At 56.6% G+C, this 24098-nt stretch overlaps 2 protein-coding genes across 5 annotated transcripts in view; one reads left to right on the top strand and one right to left on the bottom strand.

The window, feature by feature from the left end:
* Positions 1-16201, bottom strand: part of ARSG (arylsulfatase G) — a 25719-nt gene extending 9518 nt beyond the window's left edge. The window contains exons 1-8 of one of the 2 annotated variants that reach the window (XM_066200253.1): positions 15997-16201; positions 7670-8406; positions 7178-7365; positions 6331-6378; positions 6142-6253; positions 5759-5899; positions 3096-3286; positions 2314-2394 (exon numbers count right to left, since the gene is read on the bottom strand). In XM_066200253.1, coding sequence (XP_066056350.1) covers positions 2314-2394; positions 3096-3286; positions 5759-5899; positions 6142-6253; positions 6331-6378; positions 7178-7365; positions 7670-7872 — 964 coding nt within the window. In that variant the 5' untranslated portion in view covers positions 7873-8406; positions 15997-16201. The remainder of the gene's footprint in view (positions 1-2313; positions 2395-3095; positions 3287-5758; positions 5900-6141; positions 6254-6330; positions 6379-7177; positions 7366-7669; positions 8407-15996) is intronic. The other variant, XM_066200254.1, reaches the window with a different exon arrangement.
* SLC16A6 (solute carrier family 16 member 6) lies at positions 15071-24098 on the top strand. Of its 3 annotated transcripts, XM_066200255.1 has the most exons (6): positions 15071-15209; positions 17298-17539; positions 18146-18289; positions 18995-19123; positions 20001-20822; positions 21385-24098. In XM_066200255.1, the coding sequence occupies exons 2-6, from the start codon at positions 17305-17307 to the stop codon at positions 21633-21635; spliced, it is 1581 nt and encodes a 526-aa protein (XP_066056352.1). In that variant the 5' UTR covers positions 15071-15209; positions 17298-17304; the 3' UTR covers positions 21636-24098. The 3 variants fall into 3 exon arrangements, with proteins under 3 accessions (XP_066056352.1, XP_066056355.1, XP_066056353.1); XM_066200258.1 differs by lacking the exons at positions 15071-15209; positions 17298-17539 and having other exon boundaries at positions 18185-18263; positions 18867-19123; XM_066200256.1 differs by lacking the exons at positions 15071-15209; positions 17298-17539 and having other exon boundaries at positions 18210-18289; positions 18867-19123.

Here is a 24098-nt window from a genome sequence, read left to right as displayed (position 1 = left end):
GCCCGCGGGGACACGAATGGCACAGGTGCCACAAGGACTAGCCCAGGGAAAAGGTTTCTGACCCTGGCACGAACCCAGCACATCCCCAACCTCTCCCGTTCCCCACCCAAACTTTTGGTGTTTTCCCCCTGGCCCCAGGAAACCACAGCAATTACAGCAATTAATATCAATCCCCACCTCTGCATACATATTAAAAACATTCATTCTCCTGGATGCATTTCCAGGGTTTTTCCGTGCATGGTCAGGGGGCTCTGGAAGGACATCAGAGGGATACTTCCTGACCAAGCCACCCCAGCACCTCTGGCTGGTCAGGTCAGAGCAGCCTGGGAATGAGGTCACATTAACACTTTGGGAAGTAAACAGGGCTGAAACACCCAAACCCAACCAGGGAATTTTCTCCAGAGTGGGGATGATGCAGCCCTGCTGCTGTGGGGACTTTCCAGGCTTTCCAGGAAAGCTGAACTGTGCATTCCCGTGGCGGGGATGAAAACCTTGGTCCCACCACACACACAGCAGGTCCTCAGCACAGGGACACCAGGTCTGGAACTTCCCCAACCTGCCTCAAAACATGCCCAGCATCACATCCCCAGAATGTTTCTTTCTCTCCCAGTATCCCCTCCTTGCTGAACTCTTGACCCTGAGGTGGGAGATGAGTTTTTGGGGTGGGCTGGGGGCAGTGGGAAGCACAGAGAGAGGGGCAGCACACACGGACATGCTGCTCTCTGCCAACTCCAGTGACCACTTGAAATCAGTGGAAAACAACCCGGGAATTTAGGGTTGGACCCTAAAATGAAAGATGGAGGTACAGAAAACATACAGAAGCATGGAGAAACATATAGAAACATGTTAGAAACATACAGAAACATGTAGAAACCTATAGAAACATATAGGAACACGTAGAAATAGATAGGAACATATAGGAACATTTAAGAACACGTAGGAACATGTAGGAACAGAAACTTGTTAGAAACACTGAAACATAGAAACACGTAGAAACACATAGAAACATACAGAAACACACAGAAACATATGGAAACATGTAGAAACAGAAAATAGGAACATGTAGGAACATACCAACAAATAAAAACCTATAGAGACATATAGAAACATATGGAAATAAATAGAGCCGGGAGCAGGGTGTCTTCCCCTGCCCTCCCTCTCCTTGGGGGCTTTTCCCTGGCAGGGACCAATCCCCCCGGGCTGGGAAGGCCGAGCATCCCACGCGAGCATCCCACCCGAGCATCCCACCCGAGCATCCCACCCGCGGCAGCGCAGGCGGGGCGCGCAGTGCCAGCCCAGCCGGCAGCAGCCCGGCCCGGCTCTCCAAACATCCGTGCCGCCACCAGCCGAGGGATTTCCGAAGTCACCCTGGCAGCCGGTGTTTACAGCCAGCTCGGAGCGCTCTGCCAGCCCGACCTCCTCCCCGGCCTCGGCCGCGGGCGGGCCCCGGGTGCTTTGCAGGGCAGCGAGGGGCTGGGAAGGGGCCGTGGTGTGCTCGCCCTGTTCCCGAGCGCCGCAGACTCTGTACCATCTGCTGGGGCTTGTGACCGTGGGCTGCTCAAGAGCAACAACCCGGGGCCGTCAGCGGGGTTTGTTTACTAGAAAACTAAGGTTAGGATTCCATCCCGGGGCCAGGAGAAGGAAGGGCTCCGGGAATGGGACAGAGCCAGCGCAGTTTGCCCAGGGAAGGCTGAGGAAGCGGAGAAGGAAGCCCCTCAGTGCTGACCCCGGGCAGGGGGAGCCGAGCCTGGCACGTTAACACCGCGTAATACAAGCAGAAGTGGGAAACGCCTGACTCATGAATGTTTCTGGCTGCCCCGGCCGAAATAAACCCACCGAGCAGATGGCTTGGCCGGAAAAGGAGGAAAGAGTGAAAAAAACCAAAACGAAACAAAACAAAACAAAACAAAAACAAACCAAAGAAAAACCCCAACAAAACGATGGAGAGAAAGAAAAGCAAAGTCCCGGGGTGCAGGGAGGGTGGTGGGTGCTCTGCTCCGGGCAGGATGGGGCTGGGGGCTGTGAGACCCTGATGGGGCAGAGAGCAACATCCCGTCTCCAAACCAGCACACTCACCCCAAGCTCCGGGGCAATGGGGACCCCAGCCCACCCTCTGCGGCAGTTTTGGGGGAAACTTGACTGTTTGAAAGAAAAAAAAAATAGCTCTGGGGTGTGTTCAAGCCCAGGGCAGCAGCCAGGGAAGGGCTGGGGGCGGAATGGTGCCCGTGTCCCCTCGATGGGCAGTGAAGGGCTTTGTGGAGCAGCCCCCGCTGTGCCCCCGGGCACTGGGACCCCCCCACGCTGCCAGGTTACCTCTCTGCCTCTGCCAGGCACCCACGAATGGCCCCAGGCGTCCTGCCAGCTCACACTTCTGTGCCCAGGGGCCATTGTCACCTGCAAGACAAAGAAATGTCCCCATGAGAGACACCAGGACCACAGGGGACACCTCCACAGTGTTGGGGGGCTAGGCAAGGACAAGTGACCCTTCCATCCCTCTTCGCCAGCCCTGTGACGCCTCCCCACAGGAGCAAGAGCAGCTGGTTGATGGATTTTGGTTTTTAGCAGTTTGTTTGCAGGGGCTGAGTGCAGCCAGGTCAGGGCAGGGGGGGCACGGTGCCACCAGCTTCGGGTGTTAATGAGAGGCCGAGCGGTTCCTGTCATCAGGAGCAAGACATCCTCATTAGGGAGGCTGCTCAGCAACAGAGAGAGGATTTGGGCTTCTTAACGACCGAGGATTTGTGGTTTAATTAGTCACAGCCTCACCACTTCAGCCCTGCAGCCAGAGGGGGGTGGCAGGGTGGGCACCCAGCTGAGTGGGCACAGCAGCCTGGGACCCCTGACCCCGCTCTGGGACCACTCCCCACCCACAGGGCAATGGGAGCAGCCAGGGCAGGGGACATGGAGGGCAGGGGACATCAAAGGTAGGGGACAAAGAGGGCAGGGGACATCCAAGGTGGGGAATATTGAAGGCAGGGGACACAGAGAGCAGGGACATTGAGGGCAAGGGACATAGAGGGCAGGGGACAAACACAGCTCCTGCTCCTGCCTCCAGGGGCAGTCCCCAGTGTCACCCCCAGCCCGCTGTCCTGCCGTACCTGTGAACCACAGGAGTGTGCTGCCCTTGCCCAGGCTGTCAGCGAGCTCCTTTATCCGCCCCACCAGCTCATCCATCTCGCTCAGGGAGGCTCCATAGACGCCCCTGCCCGGGGCGGGGGGCAGCGGGGGGCTCAGCGGGACGTGCATATGGGCCAGGGCCAGGTACAGGAAGAAGGGACGTCCACTGTCACTGCACAGGGGACACAGGGACAGTATTCAGCCTCCAGGAGCAGGAGGTCACCGGGGTGGTGGCACCGCTGAGCCTGGGCACACAAGCCCTTCCACCCCTGCCTCTGCCGCAGCTGCCTGGGGGAAAAACACCCCAGCTGCAAACCCTCCAGGCACCCTTCTCCTTACAGGGAGGAAACCTGGCTGAGCTGAGCCACTTCTCCTCTGCTCCTGCTCAAACCTCTCCCCATTGTCCCCCTGCTGTCAGCTGTCCCCCCATTTGGGATGGATTTGCTCCTTCCTCCATCCCCAGCAGTCAAACACCCCACGCTGGTGCAGCCACACACCTCCCTCTCCTCTCTCAGGGGGCACATTTTATCCCTTTATCCCCGTCCCCAGCAAGTGCCCGGCCTTGCTGGTGCTGTGGGCAGAGGATGGGCCACAGCAAGGCACCCACACCCCCCCGGGCACGGCCTGGGCAGTGCCAGCCCCGCGCAGGGAGCGCGGTGCGTTCGCCGCCGTGCGCTGCCCGGCCGCCTGCTCGCTCCTAAATCATCACAGGACACGTCCTGTTTGCTTGTTTACAGCTATATTTATCTGCTCCAACGAGGCCTGCTCTTCCTCAGGGACCTCGGAGGGGAAGGGTGGGATGGCCAGCGGCGGGGAGGGGCCGGATCCCGGGGACACGTCCCCGTCGGTGCACTCCCCCGGCTCCGGCCGCCCCATCGCTGCCTCCTGGCAGCTCTTGGGGCCCTTCCAACGGGAGTTTCGGCACTTCCTTCCTTTGCCCGTCACCCACCTGGGGTGGAAAATGAGTAAACCCCATCCTGCCCGGAGCTGCTGCATGCCCCCACGGCGCTGGGCTATGTCCCCTGGCACCCTGCCTGTCCCTGCAGGACTTGGGGGGACAGGAGAGCTCATGTGCCCCTTGCGAACTGCCACTGTGAGACCTCTCCCGATGGGATGCCAGAGCCCCTGGAGCAGGGAAAGCTGCTCCCCCTGGCTCTGATCCCACCTGGAAGCACCACTCCAGCATTCAGATGGGCTGGTGGCCGTGATGCTCAGCGGAACATCCCTCCCATCTGCCACACGGACACCTCGGAATTGTCCTGAAAGATCCAGCAAACCTTTAATCAATAACTGAAGACAGGAGTCCCTGACTTTTGCTCCCACGCTCGCTTGTGCTCGAGCAGTGCCACATCTCACTGTCACGAACTGCTGAACCTTGACTGGTTAAAAAAAAACACTGGGATAGCAAATCCGGTGTTCTTTTGTTGCCCTGTAATGAGTCAGGCAGGGGAAAACTGGAATAAGCCATCAAAGAGAAGGGGAGAAAAGGTAGGCACCTGCTTAATCCTGTTCTCATGAACGCAGATAACCCCAAAACACTGCTGGGAGTTTAAAGGTTTTTCCTATTAACCCGGAGCTCACACACTTGGTTTCATAGCCACAGAGCATCCTGGCAGCCTGGAGGGCTGGGGATTTGGCAGGAGAAGAGATTGCTGCTGCCCCACAGCCCAGAGCCTGGGTACCCTCAGCATCCCAAACGTGGCCAAGCCACCCCAACGCCAATCCTTGGTACCCACAGGGATAAACTACAGGTGTTTGTGCAACAGAACAGCACCCAGCTTTATAAAGAGCCGTTTCCCCATGTGCTGCTCCCTGCCCAGCCCTTCTTTCACCTCTGCCACACAAACCTCACCCCAGGGACCCGCCTCCCCTGGGCCTGCGTTATCCCGGGATGCAGGCAGGGGATGGGCTCAGACAGGGCTGCCCGGCAGCGCTTCCTCTCCTCACTCTGCAGGGAGGCATTTTGCAAAGTCACAGCTCGTAATCCGCCAATAATGGGGATTAAAATTACACAACCCGTCAGCAGGGCTCGGGGGCGTCATCCGGAGGAGCCACTTTGCTCCTCGGGGACAAACACACCCGGGCACCTCCTGTGCTGTGAGGCTGGGGGAGGCAGATCCTGGAGCCCAGCGATCTGGGAGTGCTTTATCCTCAAAATGGATCCGATCTCACGCTCGGGGCGTGTTCAAACACCTCTGGGTGCTGTTCTGGTCCCACCCTGAGCACCACTCAGCGCCTGTTTACAGCCCCTGTCAGCGCTTCACACCCGCGGAGGCACCTCCACCACCCCATTGCCACCTCATCCACAGGGATGCAGGGACGGACAGACCGATGGCAGCCTCCCTCCCATCCCCATTAGCCTTGACATCATGTACATCCCCCCCGGGAAGGAGGCACAGCTCCATCCAAAAGCTTTGACATTCCTCAAAACTGATGGTTTTAAAAACACACAGCCCCTTTAGAGGACACCAGGAGAGCCTCAAAGCCTCCAGCAGGAAGCCAAGCCACGGACACCCCAAATCTGAACCGCGGGGCAGCACCCATCTCCCCTGGCATTGCACCAGCATGATGCAAAGGAGTCCTGCAGTGACCCAGGAGCTCTCCTGGCTAAGGGGACACCCCGGGGACAGCAGGTGGCCCTCACCTGGCCCTCTGGATGAACCGTGCTGCCTCCTCCACGTAGCGCCTGGCCAGGCTGCCGAGCTCCACGGGCTGCTGGACGATGGTGACGTTCTCGAAGAGAGGCAGGGCAATGTCAGTGTAACAGTCCTTCCTGGCCGCCCTGCTGGGAAGAGCCCCCCCAGGCTTGTCACCAGAGCAGGCACGGAGCCTGGCTGTCCTCCTGGCCTCCAGAAAGCCGAGGAAGGGAGGACAGAGGCAGCGCTGACAATGTCCCCACGGCACGGGGTGCTCCCTGCAGGGGGAAACTGGGAGCACAGAGCATGAGGGGAGGTGACCAGAGCCAAGGGCAGCTCTCAGGGCTGGGGACAGTGCTGCAAACACCCAGGGGACCCCCGTGCCCCGTACCTGGCAGCGGTGCCGTGCCGCGGGCAGGGCGGGCAGGGCGGCAGGTTGTAGCCAGGGCTGTCCGTGCAGCCCATGTCGTGGCTGTAGGGGATCCCGTAGTAGAAGTCGAAGCCTGAGAGGCAAGTGAGGGGGTCAGCAGGGTCAAGGTGGCCACAGGGGCCCAGCTGTCCCCGCTGGCACAGCCCTTACCGCGGGAGTTGGGGTGATGGCGGCCGTGGTGTCCCAGGTGCCACTTGCCTGCGGGGAAGCCACAGAACATCATTTCAGAGGTGGCACAGCTCTGGCCACCAGCAGCCCTCACCCACGAGGTGCCCGCAGCGGTGGGGGCTTTAATCAAGCTACGAGAAAGGCTCCATGTTTGTGCTGGCTGCCATTCCAGAATGCCATCTATTTTTGCAGAAAACCCAGAAAAAAATGCACAAGGTATCTCATGTCTGTGCAAAGCGACTGTTTCCAGCCTTAAAAGGCTCTTTCATGTGTTTGTGTTCTGAGCAGACTGCTTCCTAACCCCTCCCTAACAGTCAGCTTCATCCCCTGACCTCCAGCACGCACTCGCTCCCACCTAACATTCTGATCCAAGAGGGAGAACTGCAAAAACTGGGGAGGGGGGAATGGATAAACAGAGGGATTTTCTGCCAGCACAACAGCAGGAGCTGCAGGTGCAAAGGGCTTGTGCAGGCTGAGGGGGACCCACGGTGACAGGAGGGTGCCCAAAGCCACCGGGCCAGCGGCACTGCCCATGGTGCAGGATGGCAGAGCCGCCGAGCACAGCCCTGTTTGCCACGGAACACCCAGCACATTCCTGGTGAGGAAAAGCAGTGAGAGATTAGGTGGAGAAGTCTGGATTTCCGGCAGCACCATTGAGAAGGAAGATCTTAAGCCTGGCATTGCAAAATCCACGGGGGATGTGTGAAATCTCTCTCACGTGACCCTTTAGGTTTTCCGTTCGCTGCCGGCATTTCACCCAAGTACCTCCTCTGCATCTTTGTCACCCCCTGCCACCTCCCCAGCTGCCCCCTGGCACTCTGGGCATTACCTACAGCCCCCGTGCTGTACCCGGCCTCCCTCAGGACCTCGGCCAGGGTGGTCTCGTTGAGGGGGAGGCCCCCGAGGGAGGTGACGGCGAAGTTGTGGGTGACCCCGTTGCGCAGCCCCAGGCGCCCCGTGAGCAGCGAGGCGCGGGACGGGGAGCAGGTGGACGCGGCTGAGTGGAAATCCACGAACCTGCAGAATGAAAAGACTCTTCAACCACAAGACCCCGTGTGCTCTGACACTGCCCTGTCCCTGCCTGCTCCCCTGCACACTCCCCCTTTAGCTCTGGGGATGAGGGTGGGGAGTGGGAGGTGAAGGTTCCAGCAGGGATGGATGGACCTGCACCCCAAGGGCTCTGGCTGCCCTCCTCGTGCACCCAAAGCCACACCAATGAAATCCCTTCACCTGCCAGTCCCACAGGGCTGAACTCCCCTGTGCTGCAGGACGGAATACCCAGGGATGCTGGGTGAGGGCAGGGAAGGGGAACAGACATTACCTTGTTCCTTCGGCAGCCAACTGATCCAAATGCGGGGTCTCCTTTGTCTCTGCCCAGTTGGCGCCCAGATCTCCCCAGCCCACATCATCGGCCAGGATGACAATGAAGTTGGGCTGCCTGCTCACCGCACAGGGAGCCCAGAGTCCCCCCAGCACCAGAGTGAGCACCAGCACTGCCCACGGGGTCAGGGATGGGGTCCCCATGGTGCCACACGTCCCCTCCTGCCCGCGTTGCAGCACCGGCGGTGTTCCCCAAACTCCCCCCGCTGTGTCCCTGCGGATGCAGCTGAGCTTCGCACGGGCTCAGTCCCTTCCTCAGCTGGTCCAGTGGGGCCGGACGGGGGCTGGGGTCTGGGTTTGCTCCCTTGGCTGCCGACCGAGCTGCGACACCTCCTCCGCCTTTCACACCCAGGCACAGCCGATATTCCCGAAATCGGCGCCAGCAAAGGTGTTATTCTTAGAAGTCAAAAAACACCCTTTGAAGTCACTGTCACCCTATTTATATCTTTCCTTCCTTCCTGGTAAATATCTAATTAGACACCAAACCGAAGCGGTGTTTTCCCCTCCAGGAGCGGGTTCGATCCGCGGCGGCGGCGGTTCCTCTCCCCTCACTGCAGCCACAGGGATGTTTGTGTCCAAAAATGGCTCCTTCCCTGCAGGCTGAGCCCCTCGGCCCCTGCGTGGAGAAGAAACTGCTGGGGCTCTGTCAGTCCGTCCTGCGCCTCGTTACATCATCCCCTGTGCAAGGGAAACAAAACAGTCAGGACGTGGGGAGTGCTCCTGCATCCCAGCCCAGGGCTAAAAACCTTCTCCAAAGTGCCTTTGAAATTGTTCTGCCGCCTGGTTCCCAACGGCTCAGCTAGAAAGGACTGGGAATGTGGAGTGTCCCTCTCCTGTGCCCACTGCTCAGGCTGGGATGGGTAGGGTTAGGGTACGGGTTAACCCTGCCATCCCATGCTCCTGCCACCCCGTGCTCCCTCCTGCTTGCCAAGGGCTTTCTCCCGAGTGCTGCAGGGGGCACAGCCCCACGAGGGCTCTGCCTTCATTTGTGACAACACACAAGTGTTTGAAGCTCCTTGTCTAAATTTAGTTCTGCTCCCACTGCCCCAGTGCTGGCAGAGCAGGGAGCCCAGCCCGGCTGCCGGAGGGAGCTGCCCCAGAGGTGAGGAGGCAGGAATCCATACAAGCCCAGAAGGCAAAAAACACCAGGAATACCCAGGATTAAGCACATCCAGCTGCTTAGGGCAGGATTTGGCCTCCAGAGATGGAAAGGTTCAAGGACAAACCGTCCAAAGAGCAATGGCAGGGATGGAGCTGTGGCAGAGCTCCACAGAGCAGATGGAGCTGTGGAATACGATGTCCTGGACACAAAGTTATGGCCAGAGGGGGATGAAGCTGCAGAGATCTGCCAAAATCCCGCTGGGTCCTGCACCAGGAGCTCGGCACTGGCTGTGGGGATCTGTGCCTGGGTTGGGGATGGCCAGGACCTGCTGTCCCCAGTTGGTACCAGCAACCTCAGGGCAGGAACGTGGCATGAGGGATGCAGCTCCCAAGGGATGGTCAACACAGCCAAGCAGGACAACATCCATTACCACAGAGAGGGCGAGTGGAGAAGGCAATACTGGGAAACAACACAGAAGAACAGGACAGGAGCAGGCAGGAGAGGGAATACGATGAGCCCCATCTGTAGGCCAAGCGGTTTGCAGCTTGCAAAGTAAATTATTCCCAGGTTTTGCTGTTCACATCTTTAAAAGCTTTGGGCTGTCACTTGGATCAGCAGCTCCTGGGCTGTCAGCAGAGCATTGCAGTGATCAGAGACGTGGCTCCATTCATAATTCATAGCCCAGAGTGTTAATTTATGAAGCCTGGAGGCTCTCGGTACATCAGCTAATGGGGGTGGGACGTGGTGGGTGGTGGGGCTGAGCTGTGGGAGGGGGCTCAGCTGTGGGAGAGGCTGCTCAGCCCTGCCCCAACAAAGCCCAGGAGCTCAGGTCCTGGTCTGCACCCTCCTGCATCCCCACGGCTCCAACAATCGACATTAGGCCTCTGGACATGTTTGATGGCATCTAAATAGCCTTTACTTCCAAAACAACAATTCCTTTGCAATTTCCCTGGATTTCTTCATGGACGGGGTCTTGAAAGGAGCAGCTCTGCTTGGGTCCAACACCCTGTGCTCAGGAGCTGAGCCCAGCTGGGCCAAGGACAGCACAGAACTGAACCACCAACTTCAACAGTGGTCAGGGAGACCTCAGCCCATCCCAGCCCCCTCCCAGCCCCATCCCTGTCTCCTGTCTGGGACTCTCCACAATGGAGCAGGGTATCATCCTCTGCTAGAATTGGGGTTCAGGGAAAAATAAAGCACCAAAAGTTGAGCTGAGCTCCTCAGGCAGGTGGTGTTCAGGTTTCTGGGAAGACAAAGACACACCACCTAATCCTGCCCTCTGGCACCTCCGCTGGCATCCAGCAGCTCCCAGCCCCTCCCAGGCTGAGCGTGGTCTCTGTGCCAAATCCCAGCCTCTCCTAACATCCTCCCAGCAGCACCATCCCAGACCCAGTCCCGCTCCTGGGGGCCGGCCCTGCACCCCACAGCGTGCCCCAGGGACCCCCCCAGCTGCACCTGCAGCCGCGCAGAAAAACCCAGCACACCTCAAAGCAGCCGAACCCACAAACCTCTGTCCCTTCCATTTACTCTGGGGAGGGATGCCAGGATGACACAGCTAACGAAAACAACCCAAACAATTTTCAAAGGACACTCTCTCCTCCCTAAATTACAGGGAAAGTCTTTCAGGGCTCAAATTCATGCCTTAGCGTCAGACAAAACTTCTTGATCCCTGATGCTCAGAGGCTGTTTGAAGGCGAGGAACACGGCCCATGGACTGTCCACATCCACACCACATCCCTTGGCATCAACTCCACTGCCCTCTGAGCCCTCTCGGACCCTTTTCAGCTCAAATTCCCAGTGAGCCTGGGCTGTGCACAACCCCCTGGAGGAGGTGGGAGCCTCCCTGGGATAAATCCCAGCCCCTGTTCACCACTGCACCAGGACCTCTGCTCCCCTCCAGCTTTGCTGCAGCCAGACCCACCCCGAGCTGACCGAGCGACTTTTAGCTATTTCTGCAAAAAATCAAAATGACTCAGGAGAGATTCCCCAGGCTGCCTGTGGCAGGAACATTGCGGCACCTCGCCTCGTGCCAAGCAGGAAATACTGCCCAGGTGGCTGGATGAGCTACCTGGGAGGAATCACTGCCAGCATCCAAGGTCTCTGGATAACTGGCGTTGGCAGCGTGCTCCTCAGCTGGACAGGGCGCACCTGGGCGTCACAGCACGCACCTTGTACCAGGGGAGGACTGAACAAATAAATAACCTGGCTTTCTGCAAACCAGGCAAGGCGGTTCACAGGAACCTGGAGAAGTCCAAACCAGATAAACCAGTTTAGAAAAGCCCCAGAGCCTCTCCAAGCAGGACACCCCCGGGCTGGCAGAGGAGGGGAGATGCCTCTCTGGGATGTCACCGCTGGCAGTGCCACCACAGAGGGGTCACCCGCACTGCACTGGCAGCATCTGTCATGTATTTATTACACATTAACCAGAAAGTTTACAAATCTTGGGGCCAGCATGATCATTTTCACATTTTTCACATTCTTTCACATTTCACGCCTGCCTGGAGAGCAAAGCAGTGGCTGGAGCCCAGAAAAACCTGCCGCTCTTTGAAGCACACCCAGCTGTGCTGAGCTGTCCCCCCGCCAGCTCCCAGGGCTCACAACCCACCCGGGGTGTCCCAGCTCTGATCTCCAGCCCAAACCCACCCGGTGGCCCTGCTGGAAGTCCCAGCAGGGACTTCATCCCCATCCCTGCCACGAGGAGCAGAGAGGAAAGGACACAGCAAAGGATGAGAAATTCAAAGCAGAGTGGGCACCTGCTGTTAGCCAGGACCACCCCAGGAGCCCCCAGGGTCAGCCCTTGTGCCAGCTGGGGTCAGGGAAACTGAGGCAGGCAAGCAGAAGTGATGGCTCAGGCTGTGCTGACCTCACAGCTGCTGAGTGACGTGGGATGGGGACATATCCCCATGGTGAGGCTCTTGGTGCCCCATCTTGGGAGACGTCCATCCACAGTCTGGAGGGGATGGGTGGCAGGGCAGACAGGCTTTCGGGGAGCAGAAAAATCATCTCTGTTTTGTTTGCAATTTCAGATTACAGAGGTTTTGATTTGAGCAGAGAAGGGCAGCAGGCACCTGGTGAGGAGTTTGCCCGTGGGGCACAGGGGCAGGAGCTCTGTCTGCCCCCTTGGGCCTCCCCGGTGCTGACATGTTTACCAGCAAAGCTCCATTCCCAGCACAGCCGCCCTGACAATGCTCTGAACACAGTCAGGACTTGATTCCAGGAAAAAGGTTTTCTACTGGAATAGTTTATACTAGTTCTCCTCGCAGAATAAGCAGCACCGACAAAAACATACTTCTGCAGATTTACCAGGATTTCTGCCAGCTCCTGGGACAGGAGAATGTTTTTCACCCATCTCACTGCTGGGTCTTTCAGAGAAAACATTTCACATGCCGAGCAGGGCTGGGCAAACCCCGGCAGAATAAATGAACTGGAAGTCCCTGAGCCATCCGGCGGCTCAGCACAGGGGCCCGCGCTCCCCTGCTCTGCCCAGCCCGCCCTGTTTTCCAGCTCCCGCCTGATTTATGCCCACAGACAGGACAGGACGCCTGCTCTGCTTCCCTGTGGATTACAGAGCCCTCAAACAACCAGCCCTGCTCCCGGGGCCGCTGGAGTTCCCGGGATGATGAAGAGGCACGTCCCGGTGCGAGCGCTGCCAGGCACGGGACGGACCCACAATGGATGTGCCGGGGGAAAAGGATCCCAGCCAGGCACAGCCCAGCCAAGCAGCAGGGAAATCTCCCCAGAGTGGGCAAACTAGAGTGGGAGAAAAAGGGTTTTACACTGGGGCTGGGAAGCTCTGGGTTGGAGAGGCTGCAGCCTCCATCCCTGTCCCCCCCACAGGGCCCCTGCAGCCCCCATTGCTCCCCAAAGCCTTATTGCTCTTGGAAAGCCCCAAGGAAAGGAATGGGAAGGTGAGGCAGAGACAGATGCAAAGTACTGACAAGAAATACCGAGGAGCAAATCGCACTGGGGCTTTTCATGCCAAAGATATTTGCATTCTTATTTCTCCCCTGGAGGCACAAACCTCTTTTGTTGTCCCACAACCACTTGCACTGTCGCTACCAGGCGGAATTTCAGCACGGGGAGGGTGACCCATTCCCGAGGAAAAGCTTGTATAACGGGATATTGGCTCTGAGAGGCCAGAGGGGTGGTCACCCGTGATCTGTAGCCCTGAAAGGCAGGGCAGGGATAAAGGACAACCACCTCAAAGGTTCCCTCAGAGGAAAGGGTTTTCCTGTGGGGCAGGGAGGTAGGAGGCTCTCAGGGCACGCTCCCATGGCTGAGTACCCAGATTTCTGATGGATTTCAGAAGGATTTCTGCTTGTTCAGGAGGGGACTGTGAGGAGTGAAGCTGCTGAAACCTCCCTGAGAGCACCAGCACTTGTTGGAGGCAGCACTGCCAAGAGAAACCAGCAGCAGCTTTCCCAAAGTTCCTGAGCAAAAGCAACAATTTGCCTCATTCTGGGGAATCTGGAGAATTTTGCCCCAGCTACCTGCTGCCCTGGCCTGAGTTGTCCCACTAGCAATCCCATTGGGACAAAGGAAGGGAAAAGCAGCAGAAGGGACTCTGGCCAAACCAAACACGGCAGCCCTTGCAGTGCAGGAACATTTTAACCTGGGTGCTTTTTCCAGGGGTATGAACCAGGATCAGCAGGTTCCGCATTAACCCAGCACACTGTGGTGGGGTCCTGGGCCAGCACAGGGGGCACATCCCAGGAGGACAGGTGAGGAGAGGTGTGGCCACCCACCCACTCTGACCCCTGTGCTGTTCCCTGCAGGCAGCAGTCACTGGCCCAAAAGTCACCAGGAATGGTGCAAGACTCCAAATCCTCCTGGCAGCATCCGTCTGTGCCCAGCACACGGAGCACAGGAGCAGGAGGCAGCAGCAGCAGTGAGCTGAGGCTGCCGGAGCTCCAAGAGAGTTTGGGCAATGCTCTCAAGGACAGTGTGGGATTTTGGGGGTGTCTGTGCAGGGCCAGTTTGGACTCAATGATCCCTGTGGGTCCCTTCCAGCTCAGGATGTTCTGTGAGTCTAGGATGACTGAACCCCTGCTTCCCCCTTCCCCATCCCTGTAGGTGGTGAGTCGGTCTCTCCTGCTTTATTTGACTCACAAATCCTTACTTTTTAAGATTCCTACATAAAGGACTTGTTTTCTCTTAAAAATGCAACGCAGGGAGCTGGTTTCCCCCAGAAATCCGACCAATGGAAATGTTTTCCCCTTAGAATTCAACCAAGGGACACGTTTTTCCCTAAAAAAAATGCAACTGAGATGCTTTTCCCTGAAAATGGAACAAAAGACACGTTTTTCCCTAAAAGTCCAGCTAAAGGAGATGATTTCCCCCAAAAAATACAGCCAAGGGAGAGGGACCAAAATGCAATTGACAGGGACAGTTTCCCCCAAAAATTTAATTGAGGGAGATGTTTTTCCCAAGGAATGCAACAAAAGGAGATGTTTTCTGTAAAAATACAACGAAGGACAGGTTTTTCCCTAAAAAAGAATAAGCAACTTAGGGAGATGTTTTCCCTAAGAACACAACCAAGAGAGATGGCTCCCCCTAAAAAATTCAAGCAAGAAAAATGTTTGCCCTAAAAATGCAACCGGGTGAGACGTTTTCCCCTAAAACTACAACAAAAGATGGTCTTCCCTAAAGACACAACTGAAGAAGATGGTTTTCCCTAAAAATACAACCAAGAGAGATGGGGTTTGTTCCCTGGAAATGCAACCCAAGGAGATTTTTTTTGTCCTGAAAAAATACAAGTAAGGGGCATATCACCCCTAACACCGCATCATGCGCGGCACCCACCGCTCGGAGGGGACAAACACGCTGTGCCACCCCCAGAACCAGCACCGTGGTGGGGCGGGGGGGGGGGGTCCGGCATGTGCTCCCCGCATTCCCTGCCAGCCCAGCCCGGGGATGCTCCGGACCCCGCATCCCGGGGATGCCCCGGACCCCGCATCCCGGGGATGCTCCGGACCCCGCATCCCGGGGATGCCCCGGACCCCGCATCCCGGGGATGCCCCGGACCCCGCATCCCGGGGATGCTCCGGGCACAGGTGCGGGCCGGGGGCCGCGGAGCTGCGGGAGCCGGCGGGGCCGCCCCGCTCCGGCCGCTGCACCGCCCCTCCCGCACACGCGGTGCCGCCGCTGGGCGAGCCGGGCCCGGCGCCGCGCACATGGGCGCTGCGGAGCCGCCGGCGGAGACCGGCTCCAGCCGGTATAAAAGGGCTGCGAGCGAGCACCGAGCAGCAGCAGCCGCCGCCGCGGGCAGCGGGAGCAGCAGCGGCCGGAGGCCGGCGGGCAGCGGGGCCGCCTCCTCGCCGAGGGTCGCCCGCTCGCCCTCCCGGGCCATGGGCAGCCCCTGACCCCGCCGCAGCACCGGGTGAGTGGGGCTCCCGCCCGGGGATTCCGGGGAGAGCTGGGTGTGGGGGAGGGCTTTGTTTCCCTTTTTTTTTTTTTTAATTTTTCCCCCCTCTTTTGGGGCGCTTTTTAATGTTATTTTTTTTTTTTTTTTCATTTTTTCCAGCGTTTTCCTTCCCCACCTCCCCTCGCCTGCATCCCTGTATTTTTAGCCCGCGGCCCCGGCGATGCAGGAATCAGGGCTGAAATGTTGGGAAAGTGATGCAGGGAAGGGGGGGCCACGCCGGGCCCCTGCGCTCCGGCTTCTTCATTTTCAATTTTTTTCCCCGCCATCATTATTTCTTTTAATCTTTAAATGCACGAAACATACGCCCAGGTTTGCGGCTTCGCCGGGTTGTTTTTTCCTTCCCTTATAATTTTTTTTTTTTTTCTTTTTCTGTTCCCGAAGCGTGCTTCCTCCCGATCTGCTTTCCCCCCCCTATTCCCCGTGCAGTGACACAGGAATTCATGGTAGCCCAGTCCCCTCTCTCGTGGGGGGGACCTCCAGGCACTTCCCACAAACTTCGGGGCTCCCGCCCGTGCCCCTCGCCCTGCCCGGCTGCAGCAGAGCCCGGCGCGGGCAGCACCGCAGGGATGCAGGAGCCCACGCCTCGCTCCATCCCTGCCGGAGAGGATCCCCCGGGAGCCGCGCACCCGCCATGCGGCACCGCAGGAGGGGCTGCGGGGCGTGGGGACCCCCCTGGCCCGCTCGGGGACCCCTCGCCTTGGGCCGGCAGCCCGGCCGAGCTCCCGCGGGGCCGCGCACTCGCCTGCTCCGCCGTGCGAAGTTCCCCGGTGGGCTGGGGAGGCGCGGCCGGGGCTCCCCGCGCCGAGAACGTGGTGCCGAGTCTAAAATGGAGGAGGGAAATGCCTGGTGGCTGCCGGGGACGGCGGCGCGGGGCAGAGCGCACGCCCGAGCCGCAGGTCCGGGCGGGACGGGGCGGCACACGGGGCGGCTGCCCACGGCCACCGCTCGCCGTCCTCCCGGCGTGGCTGCGGGGACCCGGCGCCGCGGTGGACCCCGCGCAGGTGTGCGCTGGTGACACTGGCTCTGTCCCCCCCCCCCCGCCCCACGCGGGTGTGGCGGTGACCCCGGGACTGTCCCCCTGCACAGGAGTGGCGGTGACCGTGGCACAGGACACCCTGCAGGCGTGGCGGTGAGCCCAGCACAGACCCCCAGTGCAGGTGATCCTGTCGCTGTCCCCCTGCACAGGTGTGGTGGTGCAGTGGCCTCGGCTCAGTGCTCCCCCCCCATGCAGGTGTGACAGTGACCCTGGCACTTGTCCCCCTGCACGGGTGTGGTGTTGACCGTGGCACAGCAGCCCCCCCATGCAGGGGTGACAGTGAGCCCAGGGCTGTGCCCCTGACGTTGTCCCCCCTGTGTGGGTGTGGTGGTGACCCCAGCACAGTGTCCTCCCCCTGACTGTGACACCGGCACTGTTCCCCCTATGCAGTGGTGGCAGTGTTGGGGTTCCATGGGGGGCTCCATGAGCGACCGAAGCCACCCCCACACACCCGTGGGGCAGGGCTGAGGACACCCCACGTCTTATGGGGTGATCCCATCCAGGCCCCCCTGCCCTGGGGGGTGGCAGTGGTGCCAAGGGCTGCAGGGGAGCTGGTGGAAGCTGGGGTATCCCCAGCCCCGTTTTGAGGTGTGGGCAGCCCTGAGCTGCCACACTGGGGTCGGCCAGGCTGGGGAGGATGGGTGCCCCAGGGGTTCCTGCGGCTCCAGCAGCCCAGCCTGCGGTGGATCTTTCACGAACTGCATCCATCCGCCCCCGTGCTCCGACAGACAGATGACAGCTCCCAGCTCCTGGGCTTGGCTGCTGGGAACAGCTCGCCCGAGTGCTGAGCTGAGAGTTTCTGGTGCTGGGCTCACAGGGCAGCACAGCACGAGGGAGCCCACGGAGGGACGGAGGCAGGAACATCAGCCCAACTCCCGCACCTAATCCCGCAGCAGAACAGGGTCCTGCTCACGGTGCCTTAGGGGTGCTGCAGCTCCCAGTCTGTGCCTCTTCCAGCTAAATAAAGCTTAAACTGATACCTGGCTCCCTCTCCCCTCTTTTTCCAGATCCAAAATGACAGTCAAAGCTGTAAAGATGCCGTGCACCTCTGCAAACGTTTATACTAAAGTGCCTGACGGAGGATGGGGCTGGACAGTCGCTTTTGCGTTCTTTGTTGTGGAAGCCCTGACATACGGCATCATAAAATCATTTGGAGTCTTCTTTAACGACCTGATGGAAAGCTTTGACGAAACCAACAGCAGGATATCCTGGATAATATCCATATGTGTGTTTGTACAGACCTTCACAGGTAAGAGGAGCAGGCGCTCGGTGCAGGTGCAAGGGGCACTGGTGCTGCTGACTCAGCATGCAAGGACCTGGCACCTGTGACTTTCGTGCCTCTAATGGCTCCATTGTAAATTAAATCACAGCCATAAAGCTCAGAGGCCCTTCCTCAAATGCCAAGAAATATTTGTCTCAGCCTGGCAGTCCCTTTGAGCCCCAACTCATATCCGTGGGTGGTGCAGGGACATGGTCCGTGTCACTGAGCCTGACCCAGTTGTTCAGGTCTCACCAGCAAGGGACAAAAACCAGAGTTTTCAAACCAAACACTGCAGTGAAAAGGATTAGAAATAACTTGAGCCTTGCTGAAATCCGGTGGTGTCCGGGCCTGTGGCTCAGATTTGTCCCAGGCTGCCACGTGCTCGTCTTTAAGTCTGTTCTGGTGATTTTTTAGCGCGTCCTAAATGCTGTGAGCTGTGCAGTGCTCCGAGGGTGGCTCCAGGGTGATGCTGTGCTGAGCAGGGAGGTGGCACCTCGCGGGGACCCGGGCAGGAGTATGAGAAGAGCCTCTGCAGGAGATTGTGGCTGTGAAGCTGCTGAGGTGGGTGTTGATCACGGCTCTCTCCCTCTCCAGCTCCTCTGTCGACGGTCCTCAGCAACCGCTTCGGCCACCGCTTGGTGGTGATGGCCGGGGGGCTGCTGGTCAGCACCGGCATGGTCATCGCCTCCTTCGCCCGCAGCGTGGTGGACATGTACGTCACCATCGGCGTCGTCTCCGGTGAGCCACCCTCCTGTGTCCTGCCTGCCGCGCTCCCTCCTGCCAGCCACGGGGCTTTGGCTCCCCACACACACACACGGGGTGTGCTTGATGCTGCTGCTGCTGCCCCTCCTGAGCTGATCCCGCAGCGGGGATGGGCCCCAGGCTTGGCTCTCGGCCCTGTCCCACCCTGGACTCGGCCCTGCGCTCGCACCGGTCGCTTCTGATGGACTGGGATTGCTGGGGAGACCAAAGCTGAGCCCGGGATCAAACCCTCTGACGCTCCCTCTGGCTCTGGTTTCTTCTCCTGATACTTTTCCCCCTCTCCAGCCTGGCCTGGGTGTCCTGTTCATGTCCATGGCCAGGAGCTTGCCTTGCTTAGGGGAACAGTTGGTACAGGCTCAAATACCTCTAAGCAGATGAGGTCCTCAAAGTGGACCCTGCTGTCTGTTTGGGAGCAGAAGGCATTATCTAGCAGGTTTGGGAGGCTGGGTCTCTTGGTTTGGGTTTTTACTGTCCTTTTTTCTTTTTTTCTTTTTCCCCCCTCCAATTTACAAAAAAAAATAACATTCTGGTTTCCCCAATGATTTTCTTCCAGGGTGACATGCTGAGTTGGCCGAAATGATACTGTAATGACCGCCGGGAAAGCCGACTTAACGTGTTCTTGCATCGGTGTTTCCCCCTCCTTTACTTGTTGTTATGGCAATTTTTGGCATTTATTCACAGGCCTGGGATACTGCCTCTCCTTCCTCCCGACTGTCACCATTTTATCACAGTATTTTGACAAAAGGCGCTCGCTGGTCACAGCGGTGGCATCCACAGGGGAATGTTTCGCTGTCTTCTCCTTCGCACCAGGTACGACGCTCACGTGCTGGCAGTGCCAGAGGCACGGCGCTGCTGCCGTCCTTTCCCCAAGCAAACAGCCGGAGTCAGTGCCCACAAGTGGCTGCTCACATGCCCGTGGCACTCGTGCCCAGCAGGCAGAGTGACAGGCAGGCCCAGGGACGGGTGTGACACTGCCCCTGTGCCATGTGCCAGCGCAGGACATGCCTGGCTGATACGCAGCCCGCCGGGCTCCCTATATAGATCTGGCAGGCTAAAAATAAGCCCGAGAAACTTCAGCTATTTAAAACACACACACACAGTGCACAGAACTGCTCCTAAAGGTTACCGGGCTTGTGCTCAGCACGGGCTGCCAAAGTGCTCCGGCCTTTTGGGGACCTGTCCCCAGGCGTCACGGCCCTGTCACCGCCTGCCCTTGGAGGTTGATGTGGTCTGCTGTGCTCTGGGCTAATACTCACTGCAAAGCTGCTTTGGGTGCAAATGAAGGCTGGTAATTAAGCAGTGACGTGTGCACCTTTGAGCAGAGCTGAGAGACTTCCTCTGCTAGCTCGTTTCAGGGTGGGGGCAGCTGAGAAAGGAAACTCAAGCACTGAGTTTTCTCTCCTTCACTAAAAACAACACCCCCTTTGTCCCCAAACCTCAAAAGAGGCGACCTAGAAGGTGGCATCTGTTAGCCAGGTGGTAAACACAGCTTTTAGCTTCTGTCTGCTGCAGCAGAGGGGAGGAAGGTGGGTGCCAGACCCCTGGGTAGGAGGGACCCTCGCTCAGCCTTTTCCAGAGGTGCCTGGAACCCTCCAGTGGCGAACCTCCAGTCCCTTCCCCGGCAGTGAATTCAATTCCTTGGTTTAACTACAGGCTTTTCCCAGTTACACTTTTCCTCTTCCCTCAGCAATCACGGCCCTGAAGGAGCAGATTGGCTGGAGGTACAGCATGCTTTCTGTCGGGGTGCTGCAGCTCGGCATCACCGCCTGCGGATCGCTGCTGCGCCCCATCGTCATCAGAGAGCAGGAAGAAGAGAAAGCACAGCCTCCAGAGGAGTCCACGGAGACAAAGTACATGCTTGAAAACGAGCAAACATGCACCTCAATAGAGTCCATAGACTCAGGAGTCGATATAACTACCTCACCCAGCAATGTGCCTGGAAAAACCAAAGCAGAGCCGAAAAGTGAAGAACCAAAGCAACAGGGACAGAATCCCGTTGAAAATAACAGCACCCCTCCAGAACCAAAAACCAAACTACTGGACTTCTCTGTGATGAGAGACTATAGCTTTATCTGTTATGCATTCTTTGGCCTGTTTGCAACCCTGGGCTTCTTCGCTCCCTCCCTGTACATCATCCCCCTGAGCCGCAGCCTGGGCATTGGCAAAGACCACTCTGCCTACATCCTGTCAGCCATGGCCATCGCCGAGGTCTTCGGCAGGATCTTTGCGGGCTGGGTTCTCAACAAGAAGCCGATCCGCAAGATCTACATCGAGCTCATCTGCGTCATCCTGCTGTCGGTAGCGTTGGTTGCCTTCCCTTTTGCCTCTGGATTCTGGGGCTTGATGATATGTAGCGTTTATTTTGGGTTCATGCTCGGCACGGTGGCGGGCACGCATATCCCCCTCCTGGCTGAAGACGACGTGGTCGGCATCGAGAGGATGTCCTCTGCAGCTGGAGTCTACGTCTTCATTCAAAGCTTAGCTGGGTTGGCTGGACCACCCCTTGCAGGTAACACAAACTTTGGTCTTGATTTTGTTTTGGAGGTGTTTGACAGCTGTTGGTCTCTGTGTAGAAGGTATTCTGGCAGCACTAATCACAGCACTCCCCTAAAAGCCCTGCAAGCACTATTGGGAGTCTCCCAGAGCCAGAAGACTGCAATGCAGCTCTGCAGAGTCCCACGGATGAGGCACTGAGGAACCTCAGAGGGAAGGGAAATACTGCAGTGCTGCCCTGATCCCGTTAGAAACCCAAACCTGGCACCACTTCAGGCACAAGCAGAGGCGAATCCCTCTCGCTGTGCCTGTGCCACGCACTGCAGAAAGGTGAAGTCTGGCAGAACAAACAGATGCCTGATGCATCTCGGGCTCAGCATCCCTGCAGTGCCCAGGGGCTTCTGACTCGCCTGGAGATGACACTGTGTACCCCAGAACAAAATGGGTTTACTTTTTTAACACGGCATCCGATTGTCCCTGAGTTTTGGCTGCAGATAAAATGCCGATTAAAAGCCTCCAGGAGGGCAGGGCAGGGGGGGAGTGGGCTGCGGCTAACTGCTGTAAATGTTTTTTTCCAGGTGTCTTAGTGGATACGACAAAGAACTACAGCTCAGCCTTCTACTCCTGTGCTGCTGGCATGGTCCTGGGGGCCATGTTTCTGGCCCTGGTGAGGCCGTGCAAGACTGGGCTGTGCCACCGCCAGCAGCAGCAGCAGCAGCAGGTGGAGGAGAGCACGGCGGGGCCACCACCAGAACTACCAGATGACTTTATAGACATGGATATTGGAAAAGCAGAACATTCAGGAAAAGGCTCCGACAGCGTGGTATAAAAAACCCTGTTCCTTCTCCATCTAATGTACTCAGTGTAAGGCTGGGGGGAAATGTCAGCTCTGCTCCACGTTTTAAAACTCCATTCTAAAGGGAATGTGAAATTTTAAATGTGAACAGTTGCTACCAATAATTATTATTTTTTTTTAAATATTAGACAGAACTTTTTTAACCAACAATGGAAAGCTCCATAGAAAATACGGATAGCCACGTAAGAATAACTTCTGTCTAGCATGAAGATGTGATGCACACTTGCTTTCCTGATAACAAGCATAGGTAAAGGTCCAACTGATCCCATAAATACTGACAACAGCCGAAGCAGCTCAGCCTCTGACTGTCACCCATCCCCTACCACAAATTCCACACAGACCCAACGATACGAACTGGAGACGAGCATTTCATACACCACCAGGAGCCAACTGAATCTTCTTCTGGAGGGATACAGACTCACCTTTTAGCTTGGAGGTGGAGAAGGAGGCTAGGCCAGATAGCTGACAATTAGAAACCGTTGCTAATGATCTTAACTTGAATGTCACAAATGCTGGGAAATCAAAGGCTCCGTGCGTCTTTATGGCCAGTTCTTACTGCACATATTTCATAAGATCATTTTTCTTCTCCCAACTGGGATCCTTAGAACCGTTGTCTGTTGATAGTCAGACCTGATGTACTGTTTCTAATTTAACTAGTATTTATTAATTTATTCTGAGATTCTTAAAGGAGGTTAGCTTAAGTAACTGGAGAGGAAAAATGATCTTCTGCATAATGGAAAGCTGTCTTTACATCCATCTCTTCAATGCCTATCTTGTATTGCTTGTGAAATTGTTGGGAAAAATTACTCTTACAGCATAAAGTGTAGCTGGTTTTAATAGGTAAGTCTTAAGTAACCCAGTTATTTTAAGGAAAACAAAACAAAACAAAAATAATGAACTACAGATCCAGTATCTCTTTCCATGGAAAAAGGCTCAGCTGGTGCCCACGGACCTGGCATGGCTGCCGGACCCAGCCCAGCCCACAGGGAGGATTTGGCCCAGGATGTCTTAACGTACCCGAAACCTTGGCTCACAGGTGCACAAGGAAATCGCTGCTGCAGCCCCAGCTGCCTGTGGCCCCCCCGGGACCTTCCCCTCTCCCTCTGCTCCCCACCCCTGCCAGCCACGGGGGGCCGGGCAGAGCTGCACCCCCTTCCCCAGATCTCCCCTAAAGTCAGCAAGGGGCTTTTTATTTTTTGCTGCTGACTTCAGTGAGAAATGGAGCGGAGCCTGTGCGTGAAGGGAAAGACAAAAGACAACATTTGAGCTGTTCCTTCAGTCTTAATGGGAGAGATTCCTGCTCACAGTGACACGAGCTTGCTTACCCCACCTATATGCATCTTCTCGCCTCTAGGCAACTCAGGGGGACAAATCAAACAAGTCTGTTCTGGTCTGGGGGGAAAAGAAACCCCAAACCACCATTTCTGTGTACTTAAGTGGAAGTGGCATCATCCATTAACTGCTACACTGACCTGTCTGTGTTTTACCAGCCATAGAAACGTGGGACAATCTGTAAAAGAAAAAAAAAAAAAAAAAAGAACAACCTCTTTTTGGGAAGGTGCTTGATTTGTTTTTTTCTGTCTTAGATGTCAAAAAAAAAAAAAAATTAAAAAAAAGAAGAAAAAAATTAAAAAAAAAAAAAAAAGAAACAGGCACTCTTGCAACCAAGTGGCTGGAGCAATTCATCCTCACTGCCCGGGACCTGCGGTCTCGTGTCCTTCCTCTGCCTCAGCACTTTATCACGGCCAGCAGAACCTCGCTGTGTTGCACCCAGGACTGGAAGATCCCTTACAGAGAACCAGAGTTGTGTGAATCAGCGATCAGTGAACAAATAACCACGTTGCATTACGTTGTACTCTTTAATTTATTGTTAATTTATGATACTTCAAGCGTTTTGGTAAATGTTCTGTAGCCTATCCTCGTAAGGTTATTGAAGTCTTTGTGATACGAGACCTCACTACAGCACTTTGCTATTACAACTGCTTGGAAGTGGAATAAGGCCTCCAGGTTTTGCGTGTGTGTGGAAGCTCCCTGTTCTGCAGATTTGCGAGGTTCTACTGTATTTAGTTTGGGTTTTTTTCTTTTTTCTTTTTTTTTTTTTTTTTTAACTCAACTTTCCAATCCAGATCAAATACTACGTTTGCCACTGACCTCACAGTCCGTTTCTGTTCCTGTCTGTGTCGTGGCACGAGCAGGGGAGCGAGTGGTGAGTGTGTGTGTGTGAGGGCACAGCACAAGCAGGATTTACTGATTTGTTTGTAACGTTACCGAGTGGACTCTGGAAAATACTCTTAAACACTGAGATTTGCAATAAACTTTTTCTTTTTTTTTTTTTCTTTTTTTTTGGGGGGTTTTTTTTGGGTTGTTGTTTTTTTTCTTTCCCCCTCTCTTGTTCTCCCTTCTTTTTTTTAATAATAAACACAGTGAAAAAACTTC

This window comes from Chamaea fasciata, unplaced genomic scaffold (genome assembly GCF_029207755.1).
Source record: "Chamaea fasciata isolate MVZ Bird 193981 ecotype frontalis unplaced genomic scaffold, bChaFas1.0.hap1 SCAF_19, whole genome shotgun sequence".
In the NCBI taxonomy this organism is placed as follows: domain Eukaryota; kingdom Metazoa; phylum Chordata; class Aves; order Passeriformes; family Sylviidae; genus Chamaea; species Chamaea fasciata.
Note: the sequence above shows the minus strand (reverse complement) of the source record. Positions and strands in the feature narration are given on the sequence as shown.

Coding starts and splice junctions, on each gene's coding strand:
- SLC16A6 (XM_066200255.1), top strand. CDS start 17,305: ATGACAGTCAAAGCTGTAAAGATGCCGTGCACCTCTGCAAACGTTTAT. Junction 17,540..18,145: donor GTTTGTACAGACCTTCACAG/GTAAGAGGAGCA, acceptor CTCCCTCTCCAG/CTCCTCTGTCGACGGTCCTC. Junction 19,124..20,000: donor TGTCTTCTCCTTCGCACCAG/GTACGACGCTCA, acceptor CTCTTCCCTCAG/CAATCACGGCCCTGAAGGAG.